General features: G+C 39.5%; 1 protein-coding gene across 1 annotated transcript in view; it reads right to left on the reverse strand.

Annotated features, from left to right (window-relative positions):
- dctn1b (dynactin 1b) overlaps positions 1 to 24,966 on the reverse strand; it is a 67,031-nt gene that overhangs the window by 12,153 nt on the left and 29,912 nt on the right. The window contains exons 8-22 of the mRNA XM_056470972.1: positions 22,868 to 23,041; positions 17,186 to 17,383; positions 16,240 to 16,444; positions 14,429 to 14,507; positions 14,182 to 14,341; positions 12,410 to 12,514; positions 12,114 to 12,305; positions 9,374 to 9,487; positions 7,845 to 7,997; positions 5,826 to 5,986; positions 5,527 to 5,695; positions 3,504 to 3,572; positions 3,215 to 3,427; positions 2,459 to 2,620; positions 39 to 170 (exon numbers count right to left, since the gene is read on the reverse strand). Coding sequence (XP_056326947.1) covers positions 39 to 170; positions 2,459 to 2,620; positions 3,215 to 3,427; positions 3,504 to 3,572; positions 5,527 to 5,695; positions 5,826 to 5,986; positions 7,845 to 7,997; positions 9,374 to 9,487; positions 12,114 to 12,305; positions 12,410 to 12,514; positions 14,182 to 14,341; positions 14,429 to 14,507; positions 16,240 to 16,444; positions 17,186 to 17,383; positions 22,868 to 23,041 — 2,286 coding nt within the window. The remainder of the gene's footprint in view (positions 1 to 38; positions 171 to 2,458; positions 2,621 to 3,214; positions 3,428 to 3,503; positions 3,573 to 5,526; positions 5,696 to 5,825; positions 5,987 to 7,844; positions 7,998 to 9,373; positions 9,488 to 12,113; positions 12,306 to 12,409; positions 12,515 to 14,181; positions 14,342 to 14,428; positions 14,508 to 16,239; positions 16,445 to 17,185; positions 17,384 to 22,867; positions 23,042 to 24,966) is intronic.

Raw genomic sequence — 24,966 nt, forward strand, 5'->3', positions numbered from 1 at the left:
CAGACTGATAAACACAAGCACAGAGAATGCAGTCATACCCCAGTCTGTGGTCTGTCAGAGTCATATTCGCCCTCCTGCATAGCGGTTGCCATCTTGTTCATGGTTGCAATGACAACGCTGCAGGACTGGCGCAGACACTCTTGGGCGTTTATGCCCTGCGACCCATAGATCTGGAAAAAAAAAACAGATACTAAGAGATTAAATTACAACCCCACTTGTTTATATTATAATATACTATTGTAACAATATGGATGTGACAAAAGAGGTAAGGATCCAATTGCAGAGTTTTTATTATACAAGGACTGGTCAGGCAGGCAAGGGTCGATCACAGGAGCAAACAGTATTATGCGAACTATCCAAAAGAGAAGTCGAAAACAGGCAAAGAGGTCGGTCTAGGCAGCTAGCATCAGAAAACAATAAACAAGGCAAAAAATCAAACACGGCAGAGCAAGGCAAAGAGAAACACTTCATAATGTGTACAGGTAACAACAAGACTCAGCAATGTCTGTGTATGTGTGTGCTGTATAAATAATCCATGTAATGAGTGCTTAAGCAGCTTCAGCTGTGTGAGTTTGTAATTAGTCACACAGATTTGTAGTCTATATATATATATATAAATTAAGCAAGATTAAGTCAATCAAAACAATTAATTAATATATATATATATATATATATATATATATATATATATATATATATATATATATATATATATATATATATATATATATATATATATATATATATATTGTTGCCATTTTAAAAGACACGTATTTTTGTCTCTAAATAAATAGAGAATTGTACCTCTTGAGTTGCGTTTTATGTTGCTGACCCCTCCCTAGACGAGCATTATAAATTGAGGTTTGTAACAATAGCAACTGCCATTAGGTGCCATTAGCTCAGTTTTGTCATTTAAAGGTGACATTGTTTGAGATGTCTTTGTTATGACAACTTGACAAACAAATAAATCTCAACCCTTTGTCATGACACTAAACATTACCAGGACAGCAAAACCTGTCAGTGTATTTGACTACGTTTACATGGACATCAGTAATCGAATTATTTGCTTTAATTTAATTAATAGAATAATAAGACTAAGGTGTTTACATGAGTTGCAGTTTGAGTGTTCCTTTCATGATCCTGTTTTACATATTACAGCCCATAATTCCATTACGTCATTGCACCACCATGCTATCCACGTTTCCTCTGGAGTTTCATGCAATTGTCGACTTTAACTGCAGTTTGGCACTTTCACTTTCATTCAGGAACATTTCATGCACGCCCTCCATGACAAACGAGATATTGGATGCAACTATGAACTGCTGGAAGAGTGTTTTAATGGAAGTTCATACCACATGCTGAATGGAAGAAAAAAACTCCAGATTTCACGATGCAGGTGTCTGTGGTCTGCACTGACTGGGTAGGTGCAAAGGGTGTCGAACAGCTGTGTGTGTGCGAACTATCCTGTCGCAGAACACGGCGAATGGTAACATGATGGTAATAATTCGATTAAGGTGTTTACATGCCTGTACTGCACTTCAATAATGCGACTAAAATCGGCATACTCCACACGCCTTAATTCGATTTCTCTTTAGTTTAATTATGACCTTAATTTGATTAAATTAATCAAAAATCTCTGTGTACATACTGTAGTTAACTCTTAATCAGAGTATTGTCTGTATCGCATTCAAGTATCGCATTCAAATCGAATTATTGGTGTCCATGTAAATATAGTCACTGACATGAGACATCATGACTGTGTAATTGATATTTTTTTAATCACTTTTGGCATTAAAATTTCTCAGTAAAAGTGTCAAAAATAATTTTATAACAGTGTCATTAATATTAAATGACATTTAATGATAAATTCAGTTTTTGAGGTCAAGAAAAATATTAATGATGCCGTTATAAAATTCATTAAACAACTATAATGGTCTAATGACAGTAACGTTTATGATAGATTTATCAACACCCTGTTCATGTTACCCCATATTATATTTTATATTTTCCTTTGGCTTCGTCCCTTTATTCATCAGGGGTAGCCACAGTGGAATGAACTGCCAACTTCTCAAGCATATGTTTTACACAGCGGATGCCCTTCCAGCTGCAACCCAGTACTGGGAAACATCCATACACACTCATTCACACACAAACACTGCCGGCCATTTTAGTTTATTCAATTCAATATATTTATTTCAATTTGGAAAACCAAAGCACCCGGAGGAAACCCATGTGAACACGAGGAGAACATGCAAACTCCACACAGAAATGCCAACTGACACAGCCGGGACTCGAACCAGGGACCTTCTTGCTGTGAGGTGACAGTGCTAACCACTGAGCCACCATTTCGCCATTATCTATTTTTGCTTGCACAATTTATATTTTATAATCATTTCATCTTTCATTTCAGTTGTGTGGTGACACAGGTATGCTCTTCACAAGACTGACTCAAACTCACCTGCTCAGCTGCTTTAAAGGCCATGTCCTCCAGTTTAAGTGCTGGAAGTCCCTCATGTTCACTGAGAGGAGCGATGAGCTGAGCGGCTGCTGCTGCCACTTCCTGGAGGACCGCATTCACCCAGGCCAGCTGTCTTCTGCTGTCCGCCAGCGTCTCACACACCTACAAACACACACACACACACACACGATCAATGCATAAATAGCCAAGACAAAATTCAGAGGGGTCATCAGAATAGGTCAAATCAAAATTGTCTTGATCTTTCGACATATAGTCAAAAGATATATTTTTTTGCTATATATTTTTAACTTTATTTTAATTTAATTCATTAATGTATATGAGGAATAAGGTAAAATAAGGTAAACTGTGACATATTATACCCAAACATTATTCATACATTCGACTAAAACCCAACAGAATGTCAATATATATCATATATATTCACTTTATTCACATTTATTGATTTTTTCCTCAACATTCTTCAAAATATCTTATTTTGGGTTCAACAGAAGAAAGACATTTATATTTATAAGACATTTTTATATATTTTTGTGTGAACTATTCTTTTAAGCTTTATTGACCTTTAACCCCCTGTAAATAGAGTCTTTTCATAAAGCGAGTCAGGTTGAGAGTTGAAAATAATACCTTTTAGTGTAAAAATGAATAAAAACCTAAATAAATAAGTTAAAGTAATAACAATATGTCATGACGCTCTTAACGCGTGGAGTATAATAAAGAGATGTGGATGTGCATTACCTGTGGGCCGAAGCTGAGGGCAGCTGGGATGCCTGGTGCATCTGTGCCCGGCATCCGACGGCGGATCTTCTTGCAGAATTGCCTTATGTCACTACAGGATGTGTCCAGATCCTTCAGCAGCACACAAAACGCCTCCTCATCCTGTCCTGACTGTATGAAGGCCCTCAGACGGCCCACCTCCACCGCCATACAGTCCAGAGCACTCTGGGTAAACTGTAGACACACGTGAAGATGAGTTAAAGATGTGTGTGGCGGAGCTGATCTCACTCTTTCTGTGTGTGTGTCTTACTCTGATGTGATCTGCCAGCTGCATGGTACAGTCCTCAGGCTGCTCAGCCAGATGAATACTGTAGAGGTGCTGTAACAAAGAGAAATACAGTAAATAACTTAATTTACACTTCCTGAAGGAAACACTAGTTCTATACTGTATATAAATAATCATGCACTGTGGTCATGCTATTAAAACCCAAGACTAATTCACCACTTGCTCCCTCAAAGTTGGTTCCCTATTAATTTTTTATAATGTGTGGTTTTTCAATTTATGAGAAAAACAAGAGGTGCGTCCCAAATCGTATACTTATGCACTATTCTATGTCATTTTGCAGTATAAATAGTGTAAGTAGTGCGTTCACTATTTAAAAAGAAATGTGGAATGTTGGACACTTCACGCAGTCACACAGAGTGCTAACAACCATCACCTGTGTGCACCCCCTGTCTCAAGTCTCACTGAGGAGCTCTGGATTTTAAAAGGAGTGGAATATAAAAAGGCTGGTTCTCAATTCCAAGATTGCTGAGAACAGACTCGTGTTCTTGTGGAGACCGTCTTGCCAGGTTACTCGGGAGACCGCGAGAACAGAGAACGCGTCCTGTGAGAAATGAGATTCTGCGTTTTTCTTGATGGTCACGTGACCTTAGCGCATTTTTAATGGGAAATTCTTTCAACATTACAGCATTCATACTACGATTGATTGTTTTTCCCTTTTTCACACTATATACTATGCATAAAGACCTTACAAATATAAATTGCACAATAGAAATAAAACAAATTTGAATACAAATTTGAGCAAATAAATACCCTTAATGTGTTTATGCCTCTATTAAGATTTCATAGTAATGTTTACTTTAACCATTTCATTTAGGGAAACCCCTTAGATAAATAAGCTATATTTCTGAATTTTAATAATAAATCTATATAAAATGCTGCGCTTCCCACCTCCTTTATTCAGTCGCAATGACTTTTGGGACTTCTCGAGCGAATTTTGCTCTCAAGTCTGCATTGATGCATCCTCAATATCAAGAACACACCCGGGAAGTTTCACACGTCCTCCGTTCTTGCAGTCTTGAGTTTTGGAACTGAACTTTGGCAGTTGATGATGATGCTACACAAGAACACGAGGACACAAGAACGCTGAAGAACACATACTGAGAAACAGCCAGGCTTTGTCCTGTCTCTTCTTCCACTGCTGCCTCTCCTCCTTTTAAGATTCAGAGCTCTTCGCCTTTTTACTCACAAAAAACCCACTATAAAATTTTTAAATCATAAATTACTCTTCCAGGTTTTGACGTTACTCTATTTGTCAATGAGGAATATTAATACAAAGTTTTGTCAATGGCAAAAGTGACAATGCACTGTGACAAGCTCATCCAATATGGTCTCAACTAAATAGCACAGGTGATTGGATTGGTTGTTGTTGCCTCAGCAGCCAATGACTTTCAACATTTAAATGCCTCAGCTTGATTTGCGGTAGTAATTTTTCAGACCCTCCTCCACCCCAGCTCCACCTGTGTATATATCTAATATAATGTCTGGTCACACTTTATTTTAATGGTCCGTTTGTTGAATTTAAGTTACATTGCATCTCCATGACAACTAATTCTCATTAGATTATAAGTATAGTGTTAGGTTGGGGTTAGAGTTAGGGTTAGTGTAAGTTGACATGTACATTCAAAGTTTCTTAAAGTCAGTTAAATGTAGAACAGTATCAACAGATATTTAGCAGACAGTCTACTAATACTCAACAGGGCCATCAAAATAAAGTTTTACCTAATGTTTTATGTGTGTGTTATATTCTCAGACAGCATGTTTATGAACATACTGGTAGTAGTAAGTCTCGGTACTTGCTTGTCACCACTAAAAAAGCAGCAGCAGCAGCAGCAGCAGCAGCAGCAGCAGCAATGAAGCAGATCTTTGCCACCGCAACCAAACATAAACATTGCCTTATACATATTCAATAGCATACTAAACCTCTCGGAGTTGTCATGACAGAATTACAGTTTTGTGAAGGCTACAAAATGTCAGTTTGCTGTGATACCTGATAGTATTTAATAGCTTTGGTAAGAGGCTCCACATTGACGGTTTCATCCAGCAGGTCTTTGTACAGGAGGTCAATGAGGAAATCCAGGGATCGCTCATGAACGCTCAACTCCGAGTACAGAGATCCCACACGCTTATACACATCCACACTGCACTGGCTCAGAGCACTGCGTCACAGAGAGACACATCTTAAAAACACAACAACTTCCTGCTTCAACAGGAAACACATCAACACAGGTGAATAATGTTACTCATTAGCATATTTGCTAATGCTGCAGTAAGCGGAGGTAAACGTACTGTTCGTATTTGTGCAGCGCCGCCTGTAGCAGTGTGAGAGAATAGATGAGTCCCGCAGCAAAGCTCAGGCGCTCTCCAACAGCTCCTCTCATGCCAGGCTTCTGAGAGCAGCTCTCTGTCAGCTCAAACTTCTCCTGTGCCTGCTTGCTGATCAGCTCTGACTGCAAAACACATTCAAACCAACCCGGATTAGAAGTGTGGCTTAGCTGTTAGCATACATGCTCATTTTTGTGAAGGTTGCATTCTTTAAATTGGCTTGAAACAAAAGTTGTAACTGTTAGTACTGTGAGTAATATTTGAGTGAAATAAATTTTCTATGGAGATCAATTTTAGGGAGGAGCTTCTTGTGGTTTGTTGGGACCTGATTGGATGCTTCTGTTTTGTTATTGCTGTCCTCGTACTAATACATGTCATTAGAAAAAAGAAAATACAATTCCACTTTTGATATGGTTTAAATATTTTCATTATTAGAAATGTTAGCAGACATTTACTTGTAAATACAAAGGAAGTAGAAGGCGGTAAAAAAGTCAAATAATAAACGAAGAGAAAAGAAAAGCCGACCTCCGCACTTCACAAAAGTTCAACAGTGAGTGTGCCAACTATCAAGAACTTAAACAAAACAACAATCTTAAAGTCTCAGGATTATTGCTCAGCATTTAGCTCTACTTATCTGTGCTAAACTGTTCGATTGCAAATCCCCATGCTTTGTTCACGTCGGTGAAAAGCTTCTCTTGTTCACCGTACATCACCCACAGCTTTGCTGGATACAGAATGCCGAACTTCACACTGGGTTTATCTTAAAGGACCTGCCTTACCTTGGCAAAGGTTGCCTGGCATTTGACCACACTTTTGACAATATGTGTAATGTTATTTGTAATATTATATGTCTGTAAAACATTACTTTAAAATAGAAAACAGACATTTTTTTATACTATTCAAATAATGTTACGTTTAAATGCAAATGAGCTGTTACTCTCCGCCCCCTTTAAGTATAGGGTGGGAGAGGGTATAAATATTATGTATAATATGAAAATGCCTTATTCAAGAGCTCTAATTGGCAGAAAGGGATTAAAATCTAAATTTACTACTTTGGTGAACACATGTTAAACTTGTTATCTTGTAATCTAATGTCTTTTTAGTGATGGTCTGAAATGAAAATGTGTATATTCAAATATAAAATATTTAAAGTTGTTGTCATGACATTCAGTCAGCATATATCTTTTGCTGTAATTAGGGACATGCTTCATAGCAATGAACGTTTGGGTAAGGAATGGATGCTAGTTTCCAGAAAAAATAAAAGAAAATAGAGGTTAATTTTGCTCCAGTCCACAGCAAAACTATTCTGTTTGGATATTAATGAGATAGTTGAAGTTGAGAAGAGTGGAAATGTCAAATGCCACTAGGAAATAAAAGTTTAGGCAGCCGAGTGCTATTTCTCACATTAGACTGCTCTGTATTTTATACCATTTCACCCTGACCTACCTACACTGGTTGTGTTTTGTTGATAGAAATTGCTGTCACTTGCAATAAGTGTCACTTGTCATTCTGTCTTGCTATTAATGCATTTTTAAATGCAGAAGGCATTTACTTTTTTTAAAGTTGATTTATGTAAGTGCATCTTTATTAAAATCAAGTTTAATAATAAAACAAATTTCCAGACCTTTAAATTGAGAAACCCTGTTATATACTGAAATCACATCTTTTTTTTTTGTAGACATTTGGGCAGCATTATGCAAATGCTAAGAAGAATCCATTTGTGGACTTTGAGTTTTGTAATTTTGCAGATTTATTACATTCACAAGCAGCTACATACCACACTAATGAAAAAGGAAAACAAGAAAATGCATTAAATTACTTTTTCAATACTAAACCTCACAAAACAGGAAGAAACCTTGCAACACTCTGCAGTGTTTATGCACATAATTTACATTTAATACAAAATGACATACATTTATCATTGCAAATGCAATACAGGCTCGTTAAATTATAAACACACACAGATATATGGGGAAGGCTGACCTTGCAGATGAGTCGTGGGATGAGCAGAAGTGCCAGAATGCAGTCATGATCTCCTCCGTGTTTCAAGAAGGAGTCCGGCATGAAGGAAATCAACAGTGACACCTGTCTGTTCGCTTGAACCACCTCCATTTTACGCAGCTCCATTTCTATGGCCTAGAATTACAAACAGACACACATTTATATGAGAGACACATACAGCTGTTAAGTTTTCTATAGGATTTGTGTTACCAGCAGAGACCAAGGAACCCCTATTAAAGGCTGCATCTAAAATGACAGCACTATTTAGTAGATGAAAAACAGTGTTACAAAATTTAATAAGAAAATATTCAAGTAATTTCAAAATATTCAAAATAAGAAAATCTTCAAGATGACCCAATACTACTAGTAAGATTTTAAAGCATGCATAGATGATCTTTCTGATAAAAGCAAGATTTAATCTGCCATTCTGGAATAAAAGGCACACTAACAAGAACACTAAAGACTGCAGCTTCTTCCCAGAGAGCATTTGTGTGTAGACTACCAAAGAATAGACAAGTCATCAAATAAACAGGAATGATTGACTACACATCCTGTCTAATCTGACTATTGGATGAGACTGTTATTGACTACTATTGTTAGATTGACAATTTAGAAAGACAAACCAAATTTCGCATTGTTTTAGCCAAGATATCTATGTTTTGACATCTATGAGACATGTTTTAACACAAAATTGCTTGGTGGGTATGGTATGTAGCTAGTGTGCCTCTTGTGGTAATTTCAGACAGAAAAAACGAACGCAAAAAAACTACATTGAGAATATAATAATTTTTTAAAATTATTCATGACATTTTACATAGAGTAATCAAAACTCTTTGCTAATAAAACCCATTCCACTCTTCCCATTCAGGGCGAAGAAAGAAATTATTCTCTTTAATACATTTATGCAATGAATATAATGTCCAAAATAATATTTATAACCAGAAGTGTGATGTGGTGATTCTTTTACCTGGTTTGTAAGTCACTTTGGATAAAAGTGTCTGCTAAAAGAATATTTGTCATTTGTAAAAAAAAAAAAAAAAAAAAAGATAAATCTTGTAACAAATTACTGATACTTTTTAAAATTTTACTGATACCAATTTAAAGCTTCTTTAATGAATAGAAATATTTACTTCTTTTAAGAAAAACATTCAGATGCTAAATTCAAACATTCATCCAAAGATCTGATCCAAAGACTTGAAATGTGCAAACGCTGCAGCATCAGAGATTGCATACTACAGTGATTAACATTCGTTTAAAACATTAAAAAGTACATGTTATTTAGTATGAATGAAGTGCAGATGCACACATCAGTTGTGTTGCTTCACTGTTATTTACAAGTCCTCTCCTACAGCATCATGGGAAGGTTGAGTGTTTAGTCTACGCGCACTTCAGAATCTCACCATCAGCGTTAATAATAAGTAATTCGGGTTCTTCTCTGCTGCAGTATTTTTAGAATACTAGCTCACATGCTGTTGTTCACCTCAGACTCTGCATGTGTTTACTGGATTTACCTTGGCGTAGGCTTTGGTTTCAGCAAATTTGATCTTGAAATCAAAGATCTCTGCAGGCTGTTGTTGCTGTTCGGAGTTGGCTTCCTGCTGGCTCATCAGCTCCCTGTTCACCTCCTGATACACACATACACACACGCGCACAGATGTCAGATCACTATTTTGACTTAATAGGCTATTTTCGGTCCTGTTTTAACCACCCTCATCAGAACACACACCTCAAATACTGTAAGAGTGTGTTGGACTATGCTAATGATTGGCTAATATTATTGTATATTTAATCATTTTTAAAAGCTTGGTAAGACAGTTGTGCCCACCAGTGTAATCTTCTGCATGTGTGACATGTTCATAGATGGATGCTGCTGTGCTTTTAGTTTAAAACCCTTAAATACTCATTGCATATCAAAGCATCGGTGCTAACAGAAAAAGCATAAGTGAAATAATAATAAAAACAGTTAATCATACTTGCTTGGTGTGACATTTCTGTCAGATCTAATATAGTCGGCGTTTAGATTCAATATTTCTTTACTGATCTGGTCTAGAATTAAAATTAGAGTTCATCCACTCTTTCCTAATGTTGAGTTCAGAGGGAAACGAAACAGCATCTTTATCAGTTATATAGTGTGATTGAGTAGGTGGAGCTAAACATGCAGTGATGTCAAAATGGGCGTTGATCTTTAACTGAGGAGGTGGAGTTTAGTCATATTATTACATAATAAAGTGGCACTTTCTCAACATGTCATTTTGGCAGATTAGCTTCAGGAAAAGCTGTTATTAGACGAACAGTAAAGATTTGAGTTCTGAAACTTACAGAATGTTTAAAAATAGTAAAATAAAACAGATCAAAAATGAATGCTGACTTCTTAGTTCATGAGCCTTTAAAGTTTTCCGTCAACCAGAAATTTCTGGGACTTTTATTTCAACGTGTTGATGTACTTCCATCTGGAATAGAATATTGAGTAGAGCCGGGGCTTTCTTTTGCACATCATTCCTTTATAGCAGGGGTGCTCGAACTTTTTCTTATGAAAGGTCAAAAACCAAACTTGATTAAGGGCAATAGGCTGAAGGTAAATATACCAAACTGCACTGTAAAAAATGCAGGGCTCCACACACTTCGTTCAGGTTGTCCAAAACCAAATCAATTAAGTTAATACATTTTAGTGGGTTAAACATAAAACAACTAAGTTGTGTTGTATGAGCTCATTTTACATAAGTCGGTTGATCAAGCCATGTGTAACAAGTTGCCATGGGTAATTTCTGGGCAGCACGGTGGCGCATTGGTTAGCACAATCGCCCCAGCTGGGTAAATTGGCATTTTTGTGTGGCGTTTGCATGTTTTCCCTGTGTTCGCTTGGGTTTCCTCTGGGTGCTCCGGTTTCCCCCACAAGTCCAAAAACATGCACTATAGGTGAATTGGGAAAGCTAAACTGTCCATTGTGTATACAGTAGATGTTTTCCAGTGATGGGTTGCAGCTGGAAGGGCATCTGCTCCATAAAAACATATGCTGGATAAGTTGGCGATTCATTCCGCTTTGGCAACACCAGATTAATAAAGGGAATAAGCCGAAAAGAAAATGAATGAATGGGTAATTTCTTAATTTATTTTAGATTATTAATTAATATATTTAATCAAATTAAATAATGCAATGTATATTTTTTTAATTGTGTTTTTTTAACACAATGTAGATCAATGCTGAAAACACTACTGAAGCTGCACCTAGCTCTGCTGATGTCTTCTGCATTGTCTTCTATCCATCAGTCTCAATGTATTTTTAAATCTGATTCATTTACAAATGTAGTTGAAACATTTAATTTCAGTTTGCTGTTTTGTAGCTCAACAATAAAACAAACAACCAGAAAGAAACTTCTTCTAAGACTGGATTGCGGGCCTAATTAAAAGTTAACTCAAGGGTTAACTTTGGCCTGCGGGCCCTGTTTGGGCATCTCTGCCTTAAAGCAAACTAACAGTAAGAGAGGGTATTAATTTGGAGTTGCTATGGAACAGAAGGACTACCACTCCAAATGCAGAAGCAAATGATCAGATTTTCATTGAAGATTAGCAAAAAAACAGTGGATTAACTTTAATGATTTATTCACCTTAAAGGGGTGGTCCACTACGATATCATATTTGAAACTTTAGTTGATGTGTAATGTTGCTGTGTAAACATAAACAACATCTCTGAATCTAAGATGCTCAAAGTTCAATGCAAAGGGAGACATTGGCTTTTATAGAGTTAGCTTAGCAAAGCCTAGAGTGAACAAAGTTTGGGGACTACAAAAAAATACATCCGGGTTAATGATGTCACAAACCCTTGAGGTTACCCACATACACTCTGCGCTGCGAAGGGGTGTGGCCAGAGGCGCCGTAATGTTATAACAGAGATGCTTCCTAGTGATGTGGAGCTGATCTGTGAATCACAGCACATTATGTTAGCTGACCAATCACAGCCACTTGAGGGCGGGCCTTTCAGAGGAACTAGGAAATGTGACAGTCGTTTTCATGTTAGCAGAGTAGCAGAATATAATCAAAATAGAATAAATGAAAAAATAACATGATTTTCTACAAGTGAAGCATGAGCACACATTGCTTTGCACCCCATAAACACAACCAAGCCTTGAAAATACACTCTGGACCACCCCTTTAAGTATAACAATGTGGGCTAGCAAAGTAAAAATTCTTCAATTTTGATTTCAAGCTGACTTTAACGTGTTGTGCTCTGTGTGTGGTGTAGCACAGCAGCACCTGCAGATTTGCTGTGAGCTCTCTGTATTTCTGGATGGTCTGCTGATAGTCTGCCACTGTTTCCTGTGCCGCCTCCACCCTCTTCTCCGCCTCCCGGACACCAGCAGCGCCCAGATCCAGCTGCTCTCTGAGCTCCAGCTCCGTCTCTCTGGCGTTCTCCTGGAGCTCGTCATTCATCTCGTTGATGGCTTCCTGCATCAGAAAATGACACAATTAACGCTCAACATAAATATATAAGTCTCACACATCCATCATAAACTCAGGATCACATTTCTACACTCTCTTCCATCACTTACCAGATCAGTTACTGTTTCTCTGAGCTCACGCACTTTCTCCTCCAAGTCCAGATTACGCTCCGTCAGCATCTCCACCATCTCCTCTGCTCCGAGAGAGGCATCCACCTGACACACACACAAACACACACACATATATTATATACTTATTATTATATTATTATTATATATTACATATATTATATCATCTATACTATATAATGTATTCATGGAAAATGGACCTCTAAATCAACTCAAGCTTGACTGGCAATGCATTTAAAATATATTTTAATATAACTTTGGCTCATAATTTATTATGAAATACACATTGAATTTTGTTATAAACATCCCACGGTGTAATTATGAAAATGCCCTCATATGAATTTAGGGCAAGTGATACTTCTGCTACAATTTTTGCTTGTACGTTAAACACATCCAACTCAATTTGAAAATTATAACATCAAATTAAGTTCGCAACTCATAAAGCATTAGAATTAGTATGTAGCTTGCATTTTAAAACTGTGGTTGTAAATGACAGATGTAAATGCTATCATTTAATAATCATTTTCATTTTGTACCAAACTTTACACATGTCATTGAGTTTAATTAAAGAAATACATTCCCATTTTGCATATTGCATTGGCGTGTCAAAATTAATTTTCTTCCTGATATGCTTCCATAGTCATCAGCACATACGTATGTATTAGTTAAATGTTTTATATTAAATGTAAATATATTGCATTTTGAAAAAATATATAATGATTAAGTATCATTTGAAAATAATTAAACAATAATTATTATATTTAGAAATAATTATGGTACTATGGTACATTCTTTCATTCATTCATTTTCTTTTCGGCTTAGTCCCTTTATTAATCTGGCATCGCCACAGCGGAATGAACCACCAAGTTATCCAGCGTATATTTTACGCAGCAGATGCCCTTCCAGCTGCAACCCAACACTGGGAAACACCCATACACACTTGCATTCACACACATACATTACGGCCAATTTAGTTTATTCATTTCACCTATAGCGCATGTCTTTAGAGGTTGGAGGAAACCGGAGCACCCAAAGGAAATCCATGCAAACACGGGGAGAACATTCAAACTCCACACAGAAATGCCAACTGACCCAGCTGAGGTTTGACCAGTGACCTTCTTGCTGTGAGGCGATTGTGCTACCCACTGCGCCACCGTGATGCCCTACTATGGTACATGAATATAATATTCATTAAGTACCATCGTACTGTAACTGTCATTAAGAATGAAACCAAGGTAAAACAATCAAAAATGTAATGTTAAATCTCATCTTTTTGCACATAATAATATATAGTATTCTTTGAAGTACAATAAAGTACCACATAATAAAGCCTTGCTTTTTTGGCAAAGTGCCATATTATTATTCTGTTCCATGGTACATACTGTATATACAAGTTCAATGACATTCCCATATGTTGCCATAACTGTAGCATGAATTTAACACAGCCGTTGTTTTGTTAGGGTAATAGATTACCCTAATTAAATGTAACTGTCTGAGCTCATGTTAAACTCTTATTAACTGGTAACACTTTATAATTAGTAATATAAGTCAACAAAATGCTCAAATTTGTTGAACATTTGTAGCACTCTACTACTTTGCTTAAGGGAAGTTATTAAAAATGTTCTTTCACAATTACTTTTTGTTGCTGAAGTCAATTAAATAATTAAAAAATTTACGATTTTAATAATGTATTGTATATATATATATATATATATATATATATATATATATATATATATATGCATGTTGTGGACCTGCTCTTTGAGCTCATCAATGGTTTTCTCAGCCATCTTCATCTCCTCCTGAAGTTTCTCTTTGTGGCATCTAAGTGCATCCAGCTCGAAATTCTTCTTCTCCATCAGCTTCTGTTGCTTTCCATGCTCTTGTTTCTCTGATGCTGACAAGTCACGCATCCTAATGCACAGAGCAGCAGACATGAGGATCTTCACAATAACACAACGAGCACAAACACAGCAGGACTGACCACACACACACACTCACCTCACCAGCGCCTCCTTCAGTCGAGCGTTCTGTTCCTCCAGTTGTTTCACATGGTAACTAGACGCTGCTCCGTCTGAACCTGCAGACACGGTTTATTAATAAGCACATATTGTTGATATTTATGTGCTAAACTTCAGTTTAAAAAATTAACAGCAATTATAACTAATGTGATTACAGTGATGTGGCTTGAAGGGCAGAGTAATTGGCAGTTCATTCCCCAGTGGTGACCCCTGATAAATCAGGAACTAAGCATCAAGAAGGATAGTAAGTGAGTGGTTACAGTGAAATGTAAAAATAAATCAAGAGTGAGAATTTACAACATTACATTTAGACATTTAAATCATTTAAACAAAATGTTGAGCTTTAATTGAGCTTTAGCTAAGCTTAGCATAATATTCTGTCTGATGTGTTGTTCCTTTAAACACAAAAATGTTTTTATTGTATTCTGATAATCAACATGAAGAATCACTATCATAATATTAAGAGCAATCAACAACAATTTTTTTTCATATTATTACAACCCTGCCCTGTAATACACACTATTTATAATAGCTTGTTCTTTGATAGCATTTTGACTGATTGAAGTCAATGGTTAAATGTATATAATAAAGTAATAACAACAATACATTATATTGCAGCAAGAAAACATATAGTTTAAAGGGCACATAGGTTACCCCTTTTTTCATATTTAATATAAGTCTTTTGTGTCCCCAGAATGTGTCAAATCACACGTTGCACTGATGAGCGCTGTTTATTACTGGAGTTCGCAGCAGCTCTGAAAACCAAACCAAAAGTGCTGGCCAGCAGACTATTCTGATTTAGATAATAATAAAACGACAAATGAGTATTACAAGGTATTATATATTACTCTGGTTTAATTTGTTTTCAGCATTAAATTGGTAGTTTCATTGTAACCTAGTCTAGCCTATAGTGGAGTAATCTTTTTTAGGCAATCTTTTGGAGTTTTACATTTTAAAGGTCAAATATTTATTTAATTTATAATCTCGATATAAACTGTATATCATTCAAAAAATAGGGTCAAAATTCAATAAAAGGATCAAAAATTATTTTAAAAGGTTTCATTTCAAATAAATGTTCTTTTTAAAATTTTGAATGGAAAGTGTAATGGTCTGAGTGGGAATCAAACCCAGGTCTACAGTGTGGTTAACAGTGGTTCTTACTACATGAGCCAAGTCAGCGACTGGTGGCCCAAGAGCAGAGGAGGAACAAAGGTAGTCCACAGTGTATGAATTGCAAAAATAATACAGTCTTTACTGAAGAGAAATTTACAAAAAGTAAAGACAATATCTCTCTATAGCCAGGCTTGAAAAAGTACAACAAAAATAGGAAAGCCGAGCTTCCCAAAATACATACAAAATAAAATAGACACAAGGGTCTCAGAACAATCAAATAAGAGCATAGCAAGCAAAAAATCTTGAGAACAACTTAAGTGGACACTAGTCGAGGCAGCTAAGAGGTAGGGTTCAGGACGGAACAGAGCAGGATACAAAGCAGTCTTATATAGAGCAAAGTGCAGGTGGTGGTGATTAGGCTGATTACAGTGGAGTTTAAAGAAACAAGAGTCACAGCCACCAACTAATGTTGAGAAGTATAGGGCAATATCGCTGCGCCCCCTGGTGGCGTGGAGGACATGATAAAGTGCTGAGATATTACAGAAAGCAACCGTTTTTACTGTATTTTTGATTGAATAAATGCATTAATTCAGCTGTGCCGTCACAGGAATAAAGGACAAACTACCCCAAACCAGCCCAGTTTATTAACTGGTATTGTGTGCACAGATTTATCTGTACCTTTCTCCTCTATCTCATGTTTGAGTATCTCCAGGTCCATGGTGAGCTCGTCCACTCTCTCTTTGAGCGCGTCGGCCTCCAGCTGCAGTGACTCGGCTCTCTCTTCAGCCATCTCTTTATCCAGTGTGGCCATTTCTATGGCATCTGCTGTATCTGCCATCTCTTCCATGTAACGCTCTTTAGCTTCAAGGGCTTCCTTAGCTTCCTACAGTACATAACAGGACATCAGCCATTTTCAGTCTCTATATTTATAATGATATACATTCATCAGACACTTTATTAGTGGCATTAACGTATTAAACACATATTGTTTCCCTTTTTCTAATGGGTCTGTGTTTATTTCACGTTCATAATATCACGTCATGTGGACCTCAAGCTGTGCTTTTTAAAACCCATTCTTGAGCACTGCGTCAAACGAGAGCAAGCTAAGACACATTCGTTAGCCACCAAAGTGAAACGAGACTAAAGTAATTGCTTATAAGAGAAAAATATGATGCAGCATGAAAGCAGATCAGCTTTTATTATGCCACAGTAAACCGCTTCTTTGGTGTTTTCCTGTTTTCTAAAATTAAACCAGACACCAAGGGTGTAATCTCATTAGCATGGCAACACAGGACATGGTCCATATCATTCGGTAAAATTGCCTATTTCTTCGTATTTGAACATTCTTCAAAACATTTGAGATAATGTAAGTTCATAAGTCAGCATAATATATATGATTGTTCTAGTGGTTTTAGGATATTTTATTAAAAATATCTTATATATTGTGCTTTTAAAATGTCAATATGGACTAAAACCTCTGAGGAATGTTTCTAGCACCTTGTTAAATTCATGCCAGAAATAATTAAGGCAGTTCTAAAGGAAAAATATGTCTAATCATGTGTATCTAATGTGGCCATTGAGTGTATTATTGACTAGTACTGTGGAGAAAAAGTGTAGTTGTTACCCTCTTGGCCTCCTTGAGCTGTTTCTGCAGCTCGTTCTGCTGTTCCTGCATCTTGCTCTTCCACTCCTGCAGTTGCTCCAGTTGAATCTTGTGCTTCTCGAGCTCCTTCAGCTTCGCCTTGTCCTCTGTCCTCTTCATCTTCAGCGTCTCCAGCTTCTCCTCCAGATCCTTCACCTGCGCACGCAGAGACTCCTCTTCCTGCAGGACAGTGAAGGCAGACATACAGAGATTGTAAATGAATAAGAAGAGCTCTCACGTTTACCTCAATATCTGAAAATTGGGTTGTTTATTGCTCAGTAGTTATTAAGGAAATATGCTGTATCCAAATCACCCCAATACCCTTACTCATTATTCCATACATTAGTACACTAATATAGTCCACCTGAAAAAGTGAATAAAAAGAGTGAGTGGGTGAATTGGAGCACATGGGATGCCAGTTCCCAAAAGCGAGGGGAACTTCAATGCTATGTAGAAACTTCCACTATGGGGATTTCGTCAGAAGCCAATCATCTGAAAGAGTAATAAAACAGGCCAATTAAATGGCAATGAGTTGGCGGCGTCAGTGTGCAGAGCTGACAGCAATGTCAATCAATATTGTATAAAGATGCCAGCCGTGCAACACTGAGTCACATTTTCGCTTTCAGAGCCTTTAACACTTCAGAGACAGTCTTTGAGGGTTTCTCAGAGTGTTATTCACAGAGAGAGAAAGAAAGAGAAAGCTGGCTGCTTCTCCCAGTCCAAAGTGTTCGATACGTTGCGGCAGATGGTCGAGCTGGGTTTATTCCTTGCCTGGCGTTCTTTGGGTCCGGTCCACCAGAGCCGTTTGTATTGTAGCAAGCTTCCTAAAAGAGCAACGTGGTCGAGCAGCACGTCTTTTTCAAGATGTTGTTCCGACCGTGCGTTTCTGGATGCAGTGGTTCCCTGTCCCCTGATGATGGGCACAAGCACTGCGTTTCATGTCTGGGGGTTAAAGTGGTGCTCGTGGGCAGTGCATGCCGTCACTGCGATGGCATGTCTGCTGCGTAGTTAAGATCGCTCTTGCAAAAGGGTCACTCTTGCAGTTGTCCCCCGCAACGCGGCTGGCACTCGGGCAGATCCGAGGGTCACAGTGGGAGTTAATCGCCGCCCTCAGGCTTGCAGACCTCTCACTCCTCTACGCGCTCTGTCAAAGCTTCAAGTGAAAGTAGCGCTCCGTCCTCCCGGATGGTTGCCCTTTCATTTGATGACACCAAGGAGCAGATGTCCTTGCTGCATAGGAGGACGGGCTACACTGTCTGATGAGGATTCGAACACGCTCCCTCCCTCCGGAGTAGTGAGCGTGGCATTGAATCTAGAAGCAAACATAATGGCCGTGCTTTCCCGGACTGCTTCAGCTGTGGGTCTGAAGATGGACTGACTAGCGTGTTATTTGGAGGCTAAAAAGAAGGCAAGACCTTCTAAGCCTCCCATCTCGTTCTTCCCGGAGGTGCACAGTGAGCTCACACAGTCTTGAAGGGCACCTTTCTCTGTGCGATCTGCGTGTGCTTCCGCCTTCACCACCCTTGAGAGCGGAGCCAGGGGGTACGAGTCGATCCCACAGATTGAGCGTGCTATTGCGGTCAATTTATGCCCGCGTGTCCAGTGCCCCCGCCCCAGGGCACCGCTAAGTCCAGTAAACAGTCTGCGAAGCGTCCCTGAGATGGGCCATCCGGAGAAGAGGGAACTTGCTCTTTCCCTGGTGGAGGGCTGGGCTCTACAACATCCAATAGCGTTTTTCAATGCCAGGTTGCTGACCTCATGGCCAGCAGCGGCCAAATTTTCAAGGAAAAAGCATTTTTCCCCTTCCGTGGATGTGACAGCCCGCTTGCAGGATCGGTGCACTTCGCCAGTGGCTTTCAGAGTGTGGGAGGATGGTCTCTCTTTTCTCACACTCCCAACTCAGGACCCTGGGTGTGAGGTGAGAATGAATCTCTCACCCCATGCTCTTCCGTGGGACCCCAGCGCTCCTCGGTTGAGCCCTCCCATTCTGCGTTGCCCCACCGCTGGTGCGTCAGCAATCGTGCCTATGGTGCCACTTGTGAGGGCTTTGCCAGCCTGGTTAGCGCTTGCCAACCCGTCGAGATGGCTCATTCGTATGATCAAACTCTGCGATGCAATTCAATTTGCAAAACCCCCTCCCAAGTTTACGGGCGTGTATTTCACTAGGGTCAGCCCTGCATCCGCCCCTGTCTTGCGAGAGGAGATTGCTGTTCCCCTGGCGAAGGATGCAATCGAGCCGGTCCCTCCAGCTGAGAGATGAAGAGCAAGTTTTACAGCCTGTACATCATCGTCTCCAAAAAGAGCGGTGGGCTACGGCCAATCCTAGATCTGCACGTTTTGAACCTCTGTCTTCACAGGCTGTCGTTCAGAATGCTTGCGCAGAGGCGCATCCTCCGGTATGTTCGTCCTCAGGATTGGTTTGCAGCAATAGACCTGAAGGACGCGTACTTTCATGTTTCCATTCTTCCACACCACCGTCCGCTTCAATTAATTATGCATAGGGACAGGGTGCTTCAGCACCTCGACCTGCTGGGGCTTCAGGTCAACCGAAAAAAGAGCAAGCTGGCTCCGTGCAGAGCATCTCTTTTCTCAGGTTGGAGCTGGACTCTGTCACCATGTCACCACGGGAGAGGCGTGCCGAGCTGATGCTGAACTGTGTGAGGGAGTTTGACAGAAAAACTACGGTCTCTTGGGGCATATGGCATCTGCAGCTGCTGTCATCCATATGAGACCGCTTCAACATTGGCTTCACAATTGGGTGCCCAAACATGCAAGGCACATGGGTACACACCGAGCGACTGTCACTGTGCTGTGTCGCTGCGCCCTCAGCCGCTAAACGGACCCTACGTTCCTACAGGCCAGAGTACCTCTAGGACAAGTGTCCAAGCATGTTGTCATCTCAACGGATGCTTCCAGTACGAGCTGGGGGGCCATGTGTTGCGAGCATGTAGCTGTGGGTCTGTGGAAATGAACTCAGTTACATTGGCATATCAATTGATTAGAACTGTTGGCAGTGTATCTCGCTCTGCGCCGTTTTTCACCGGTGCTAAAGGGAAACGCGTGCTGGTCAGGTGGTGTATATCAACTGCATGGGGGTATCTGCTCCCGCTACATGTCTCACCTTGCTCCCCAGCTGCTCCTCTAGAGTCATACATGGCTGAAATCGCTGTGTGCCATTCATATCCCGGGCAAGCTTAACTGTGCAGCCGATATAATCTCACGGCAGCTTCCACGCCCAGGAGAATGGAGGCTCCAGTTCGAGTTTGTCCAGCTGATATGGGCGCGCTTCAGGGAAGCCCAGGTCAACCTGTTTGCTTCCACCGAGAGCGCCCATTGCCAGTGTTTTTTTTTCCTGATTGAGGGCTCCCTCGGCATGGATGCACTGGCTGACAGGTGGCCTTGGGGCATGCGCAAATACGCGTTTCCCCCAGTGAGCTTACTCGCGCAATTACTGTGCAAGGTCAGGTAGGACGAGGAGCAGGTCTTGCTAGTTGCGCCCCTCTGGCCCAATCGGACCTAGATATCAGAACTCTCCCTCCTCGCGACGCCTCCTCTGGCAGATCTCTTGGAGGGAGGACCTTCTCTCTCAGGGACAGGGCACCATCTGGCACCCTCGCCCAGATCTCTGGAACCTTCACGTCTGGTCCATAGACGCAGCGAGGAAGACTTAGGTGACCTACCAATGGCGGTGGTTAACACCATCACTCAGGCTAGAGCACCCTTTATGAGGCATGCCTATGCCCTGTAGTGGAGTCTATTCACTGAGTGGTGCGCTTCTCACCGAGAAGACCCCCAAACTTGCCAGAGTTGCATGGCTGGACTTCGGGCATGATCCTGAGACCCCGACCTGAATATGTGCAGTAGGTAGTGAGCCTGCAAGCGCTGTCTTCGGATGAGGCAGACCCAGCCCTTTCTTTGCTGTGTCCTGTTTGTGCTTTGCGTATTTATGTGGACCGTACTCAGAGCTTTAGATCCTCTGATCCTCTTTGTCTTTTACGGTGGTTGGCAGAAGGGAAGTGCCGTATCCAAACAGAGGTTGGCCCACTGGTTAGTGGACGCCATCTCCCTCGCTTATCAAAGCCAGGGCGAGCCGTGTCCCCCAACCGTTTTGTTTGTTTGTGCTTTGCTGGTTGATAAATTTCTAAAACTTTGATTTTGATTTTAAACCTTTTTTAAAATCAACACTTAGCAAAAATATCTCAAATCAACATATTAAAATGGGTCACATTGCAATTTCTGAAGAATTATATAAAATAAACACTGAAGAGAGATTTATTAATCTTAATTTAATTGATTAAATTGCATTTAAAAGTATTTTAGGGGAGAAATTATTTATTGTAAATGTAATAATATTTGTCAATATTATAATCTTCATTTTTTTTTTCAAATAAATGCAGCCTTTATGTTTTTCCAAAGAGTAATAAAAATAATAATAAATCCATAATTCAAAAAATCTATAAATAATGTGCCAATCACATAATTTTTGTCTTTCTTACTTTTTTAAATTCCTTTTGATCTTGTTTTCACACATTTTTAATCTGTTCTCTTAATCATTTTAATCATTTGTTGTTTTTATTTCTTAAAATTGTTGTGTGGTCATAAAGACTATAGAATACCCAAAACATGTTACTCATATTTTGAATGGGGAAAAGTGTAATGATCTATATGGCGAATAAAGCTCCACCTACAACAGGAGCCAATCATCAATCGTTATAGAGGACGATTCTCTGGGGGAAAAGCTCAGACCAGACATGTGCTTTTATGACAGTTTATGTGGTCAGCAAACACACTGGAATCTCAGCGAAATATATCCACATAAAGCTTCAAATCTGTACTTTTAAATAAAACAAAAGTTTTCTGGTTTTATAATCTGCATGAAACAAACGCGAGGTACAGTCCGTCCTGTCAAATGCACATTACATGACAGCAGCTACTCAAATGCCCACAAACTTGTACACTAAGAGTCGCTGTTATTTCTAAAGGAGATCGCCATCAAGACCAAGTTGTGAATTACATCAGAAGAGCATGACATTTAGATGATCATTATCCAGAAGATGATCATGTGTAGAACGGCCATAATCCTGATCTTGTTCTTTTCGACTATGTATGCGATCGGGCAACCCGAAAAAATGCTGATTTTGTTTGATTCGAATGTTTAGAATTGGAACTTATGAGACGGTTGTTGTTTAATTTGATTGGTGATTCCAAATATGTAATGTAATCGTAAGCTTGGCTAACAGTTTTGGAGAACTTAATGTTCCCTATTCAGACAGAATGCCAGAGCATACTGCCCCACAGGTGTTTCAAAGATGGTCGCCGAGTGAAATGACTTGCCTTAAAGGGACTTTGGTGGTCATTTTATAATTCTTATAATCTTCTTTTTAATGTAAAGCACTTTGAATTACCACAGTGTGTGAAATGTTCTTTGCTTTCCCATAATAAACCCCACACTTCTGAGTAGTAGTGTGCCTTAAATGCTCACAAAATTATAAGGAAACACCCTTTTGCCGGAAATAAGCAGGTCAGAAGCTTTTCACAAAATCCAAAAGATGCATAAGTGAATACTTGGCAGCACACTGCAACCCATTCTAGTTAAAAATAAAACACAAAATAATACTGCAACAAAAAATGGTGGTTATATTAGGGTCTATAACCATGTTTGACCTTGCTGGGTCCGGGGATTGGAGGAGCTCCAGGCGAGGGCAGCGCTCCCACAGGTGAAGGAATAACTGGAGCAGCCAGTGGTGTTTGTGCAGGAGTGCTGGGTTCACTGCTGCTCATCTCTCCAGCAGAAGCTGATCCAGAGCCTACCTTCACCCCCACACCGGCCCGCGTTTGCTGAAACACAGACCAAGAGCTCACTCACGCTTCAAACACAGCAAAAGATATTGCAACCCTCTCCACTGGGACCATTTTAGCCAAAATTCACTGTAAGAATACACCCGACCAGATGTGATGGGATGAGATTTCAGCAACAATCAATTAGTCTGTTCGCGTCAGATGGGACATGGTTATGAGACGTGACAAAATAATCAATCAAAAATTGCAGGCATTCAGATAAGCATACTAAAAGGTTAGGAAATGAGAACATTTTAGCATGATTAAAAATGCATAGGCTACTGAGGGACTGTGATACAATCCTTCTTCTGTAATACACTTCTTTGTTGACAGAGGTCACAGTTTTAACCTTCATTCATTTATTTTCCTTCGGTTTAGTCCATGATTTATCAGGGGTCGTGACAGCAGAATGAACCGCCAACTATTCCGGCATATGTTTTGCGCAGCGGATGCCCTTCCAGCCGCAAACCAGTACTGGGAAACATCGCATTCACACATGCACTCTTACACTACAGCCAATATAGCTTACCCAATTCCCCTATAGCGCATGATTTGGACTGTGGGGGAAACCGGAGCACCCGGAAGAAACCCACGCAAACACAGGGAGAACATGCAACCTCCATACAGAAATACCAACTGGCCCAGCCGGGACTCAAACCAGTGACCTTCTGTGCGAACTTCTGAGCCATCATCATACTCATCGTTGCTTTCAGTATGACTTTAAAAAAAGCTATATAGCTAAATTGAATTCAACCTCACACTGTTAACATTAAATAACGCACTAACTCGGTACTTGTGATTATCATTGTTATAGATTGTATGTTGTTGTTTCTACAGCAGTGTGTCAGAAAAGAAAACAGCACTGTCACTTGTTGCATTTCAATGTCATGTCTGGTTCTAAAAAGTACCTAGAAATAAGAAATTACAGCATTATTTGCACATTAGGGCGTCACAGTGGCGCAGTGGGTAGCACGATCGCCACACAGCAAGAAGGTCGCTGGTTCAAGCTCCGCTGGGTCAGTAGGCATTTCTGTGTGGAGTTTGCATGTTCTGCTCGTGTTCGGGTGGGTTTCCTACAGGTGCTCTGGTTTCCCCCACAATCCAAAGACATGTGGTACAGGTCAATTGAATAAACTACATTGGCCGTAGTGTATGTGTGTGAATGCATGAGTGTATGGGTGTTTCCCAGAGTTGGGATGTGGCTGGAAGGGCATCCGCTGCATAAAACATTTGCTGGATAAGTTAGCGGTTCATTTTGCTGTGGCAACCCCTGATTAATAAAGGGACTGAGCAGAAAAGAAAATGAATGAATGACTGTTTGCACATTGTTTGTTTCTGTGATAATATTTACATATTTTGAACCTCCTGGCATTTAAAAAACCAAATGGACAAAGTTCACACAACGAGATCAGAGCATATTGTCCATATTGTTGGGATTGGTACAATATTCTGACTACGTTTGATTCCTTTTAGATAGCTTTTGATCAAATTTAGTCCTTAGATTTAAATGGGATTGTAGTTTACCGTAATTACATGAAAATTCTTATAGTATGAAATACATTTTTTTGTGTCATTTCGCGGTAAGAACAGTGATAATAAAACACTTAACAAAACAGACATACTGTATTTGTTTACTTATTTGAATACTGGCTCGAACCAGTGACCTTCTTGCTGTGAGGCGACAGTGCTAACAACTGAGCCACCGTCTGTGCAAGTTAATCCACTGAAAAAAAAATCAGTCTGAATATTTGCTTCTGGATTTGGTGTGGCGGTCCTTCTCTGATGATGTCAGTTTGATAGCCACAATCATTTTAGCCATGCTCCTCTTAATAGTTAGTGCTATGAGGCAATGGTGTGCAAAAAGAAAACTCCGATCCTACCCAAAAATCTTTTTCAGATGAAAGTACATTAAAATGCTGGAATAA

This window comes from Danio aesculapii, chromosome 13, assembly GCF_903798145.1.
Source record: "Danio aesculapii chromosome 13, fDanAes4.1, whole genome shotgun sequence".
In the NCBI taxonomy this organism is placed as follows: domain Eukaryota; kingdom Metazoa; phylum Chordata; class Actinopteri; order Cypriniformes; family Danionidae; genus Danio; species Danio aesculapii.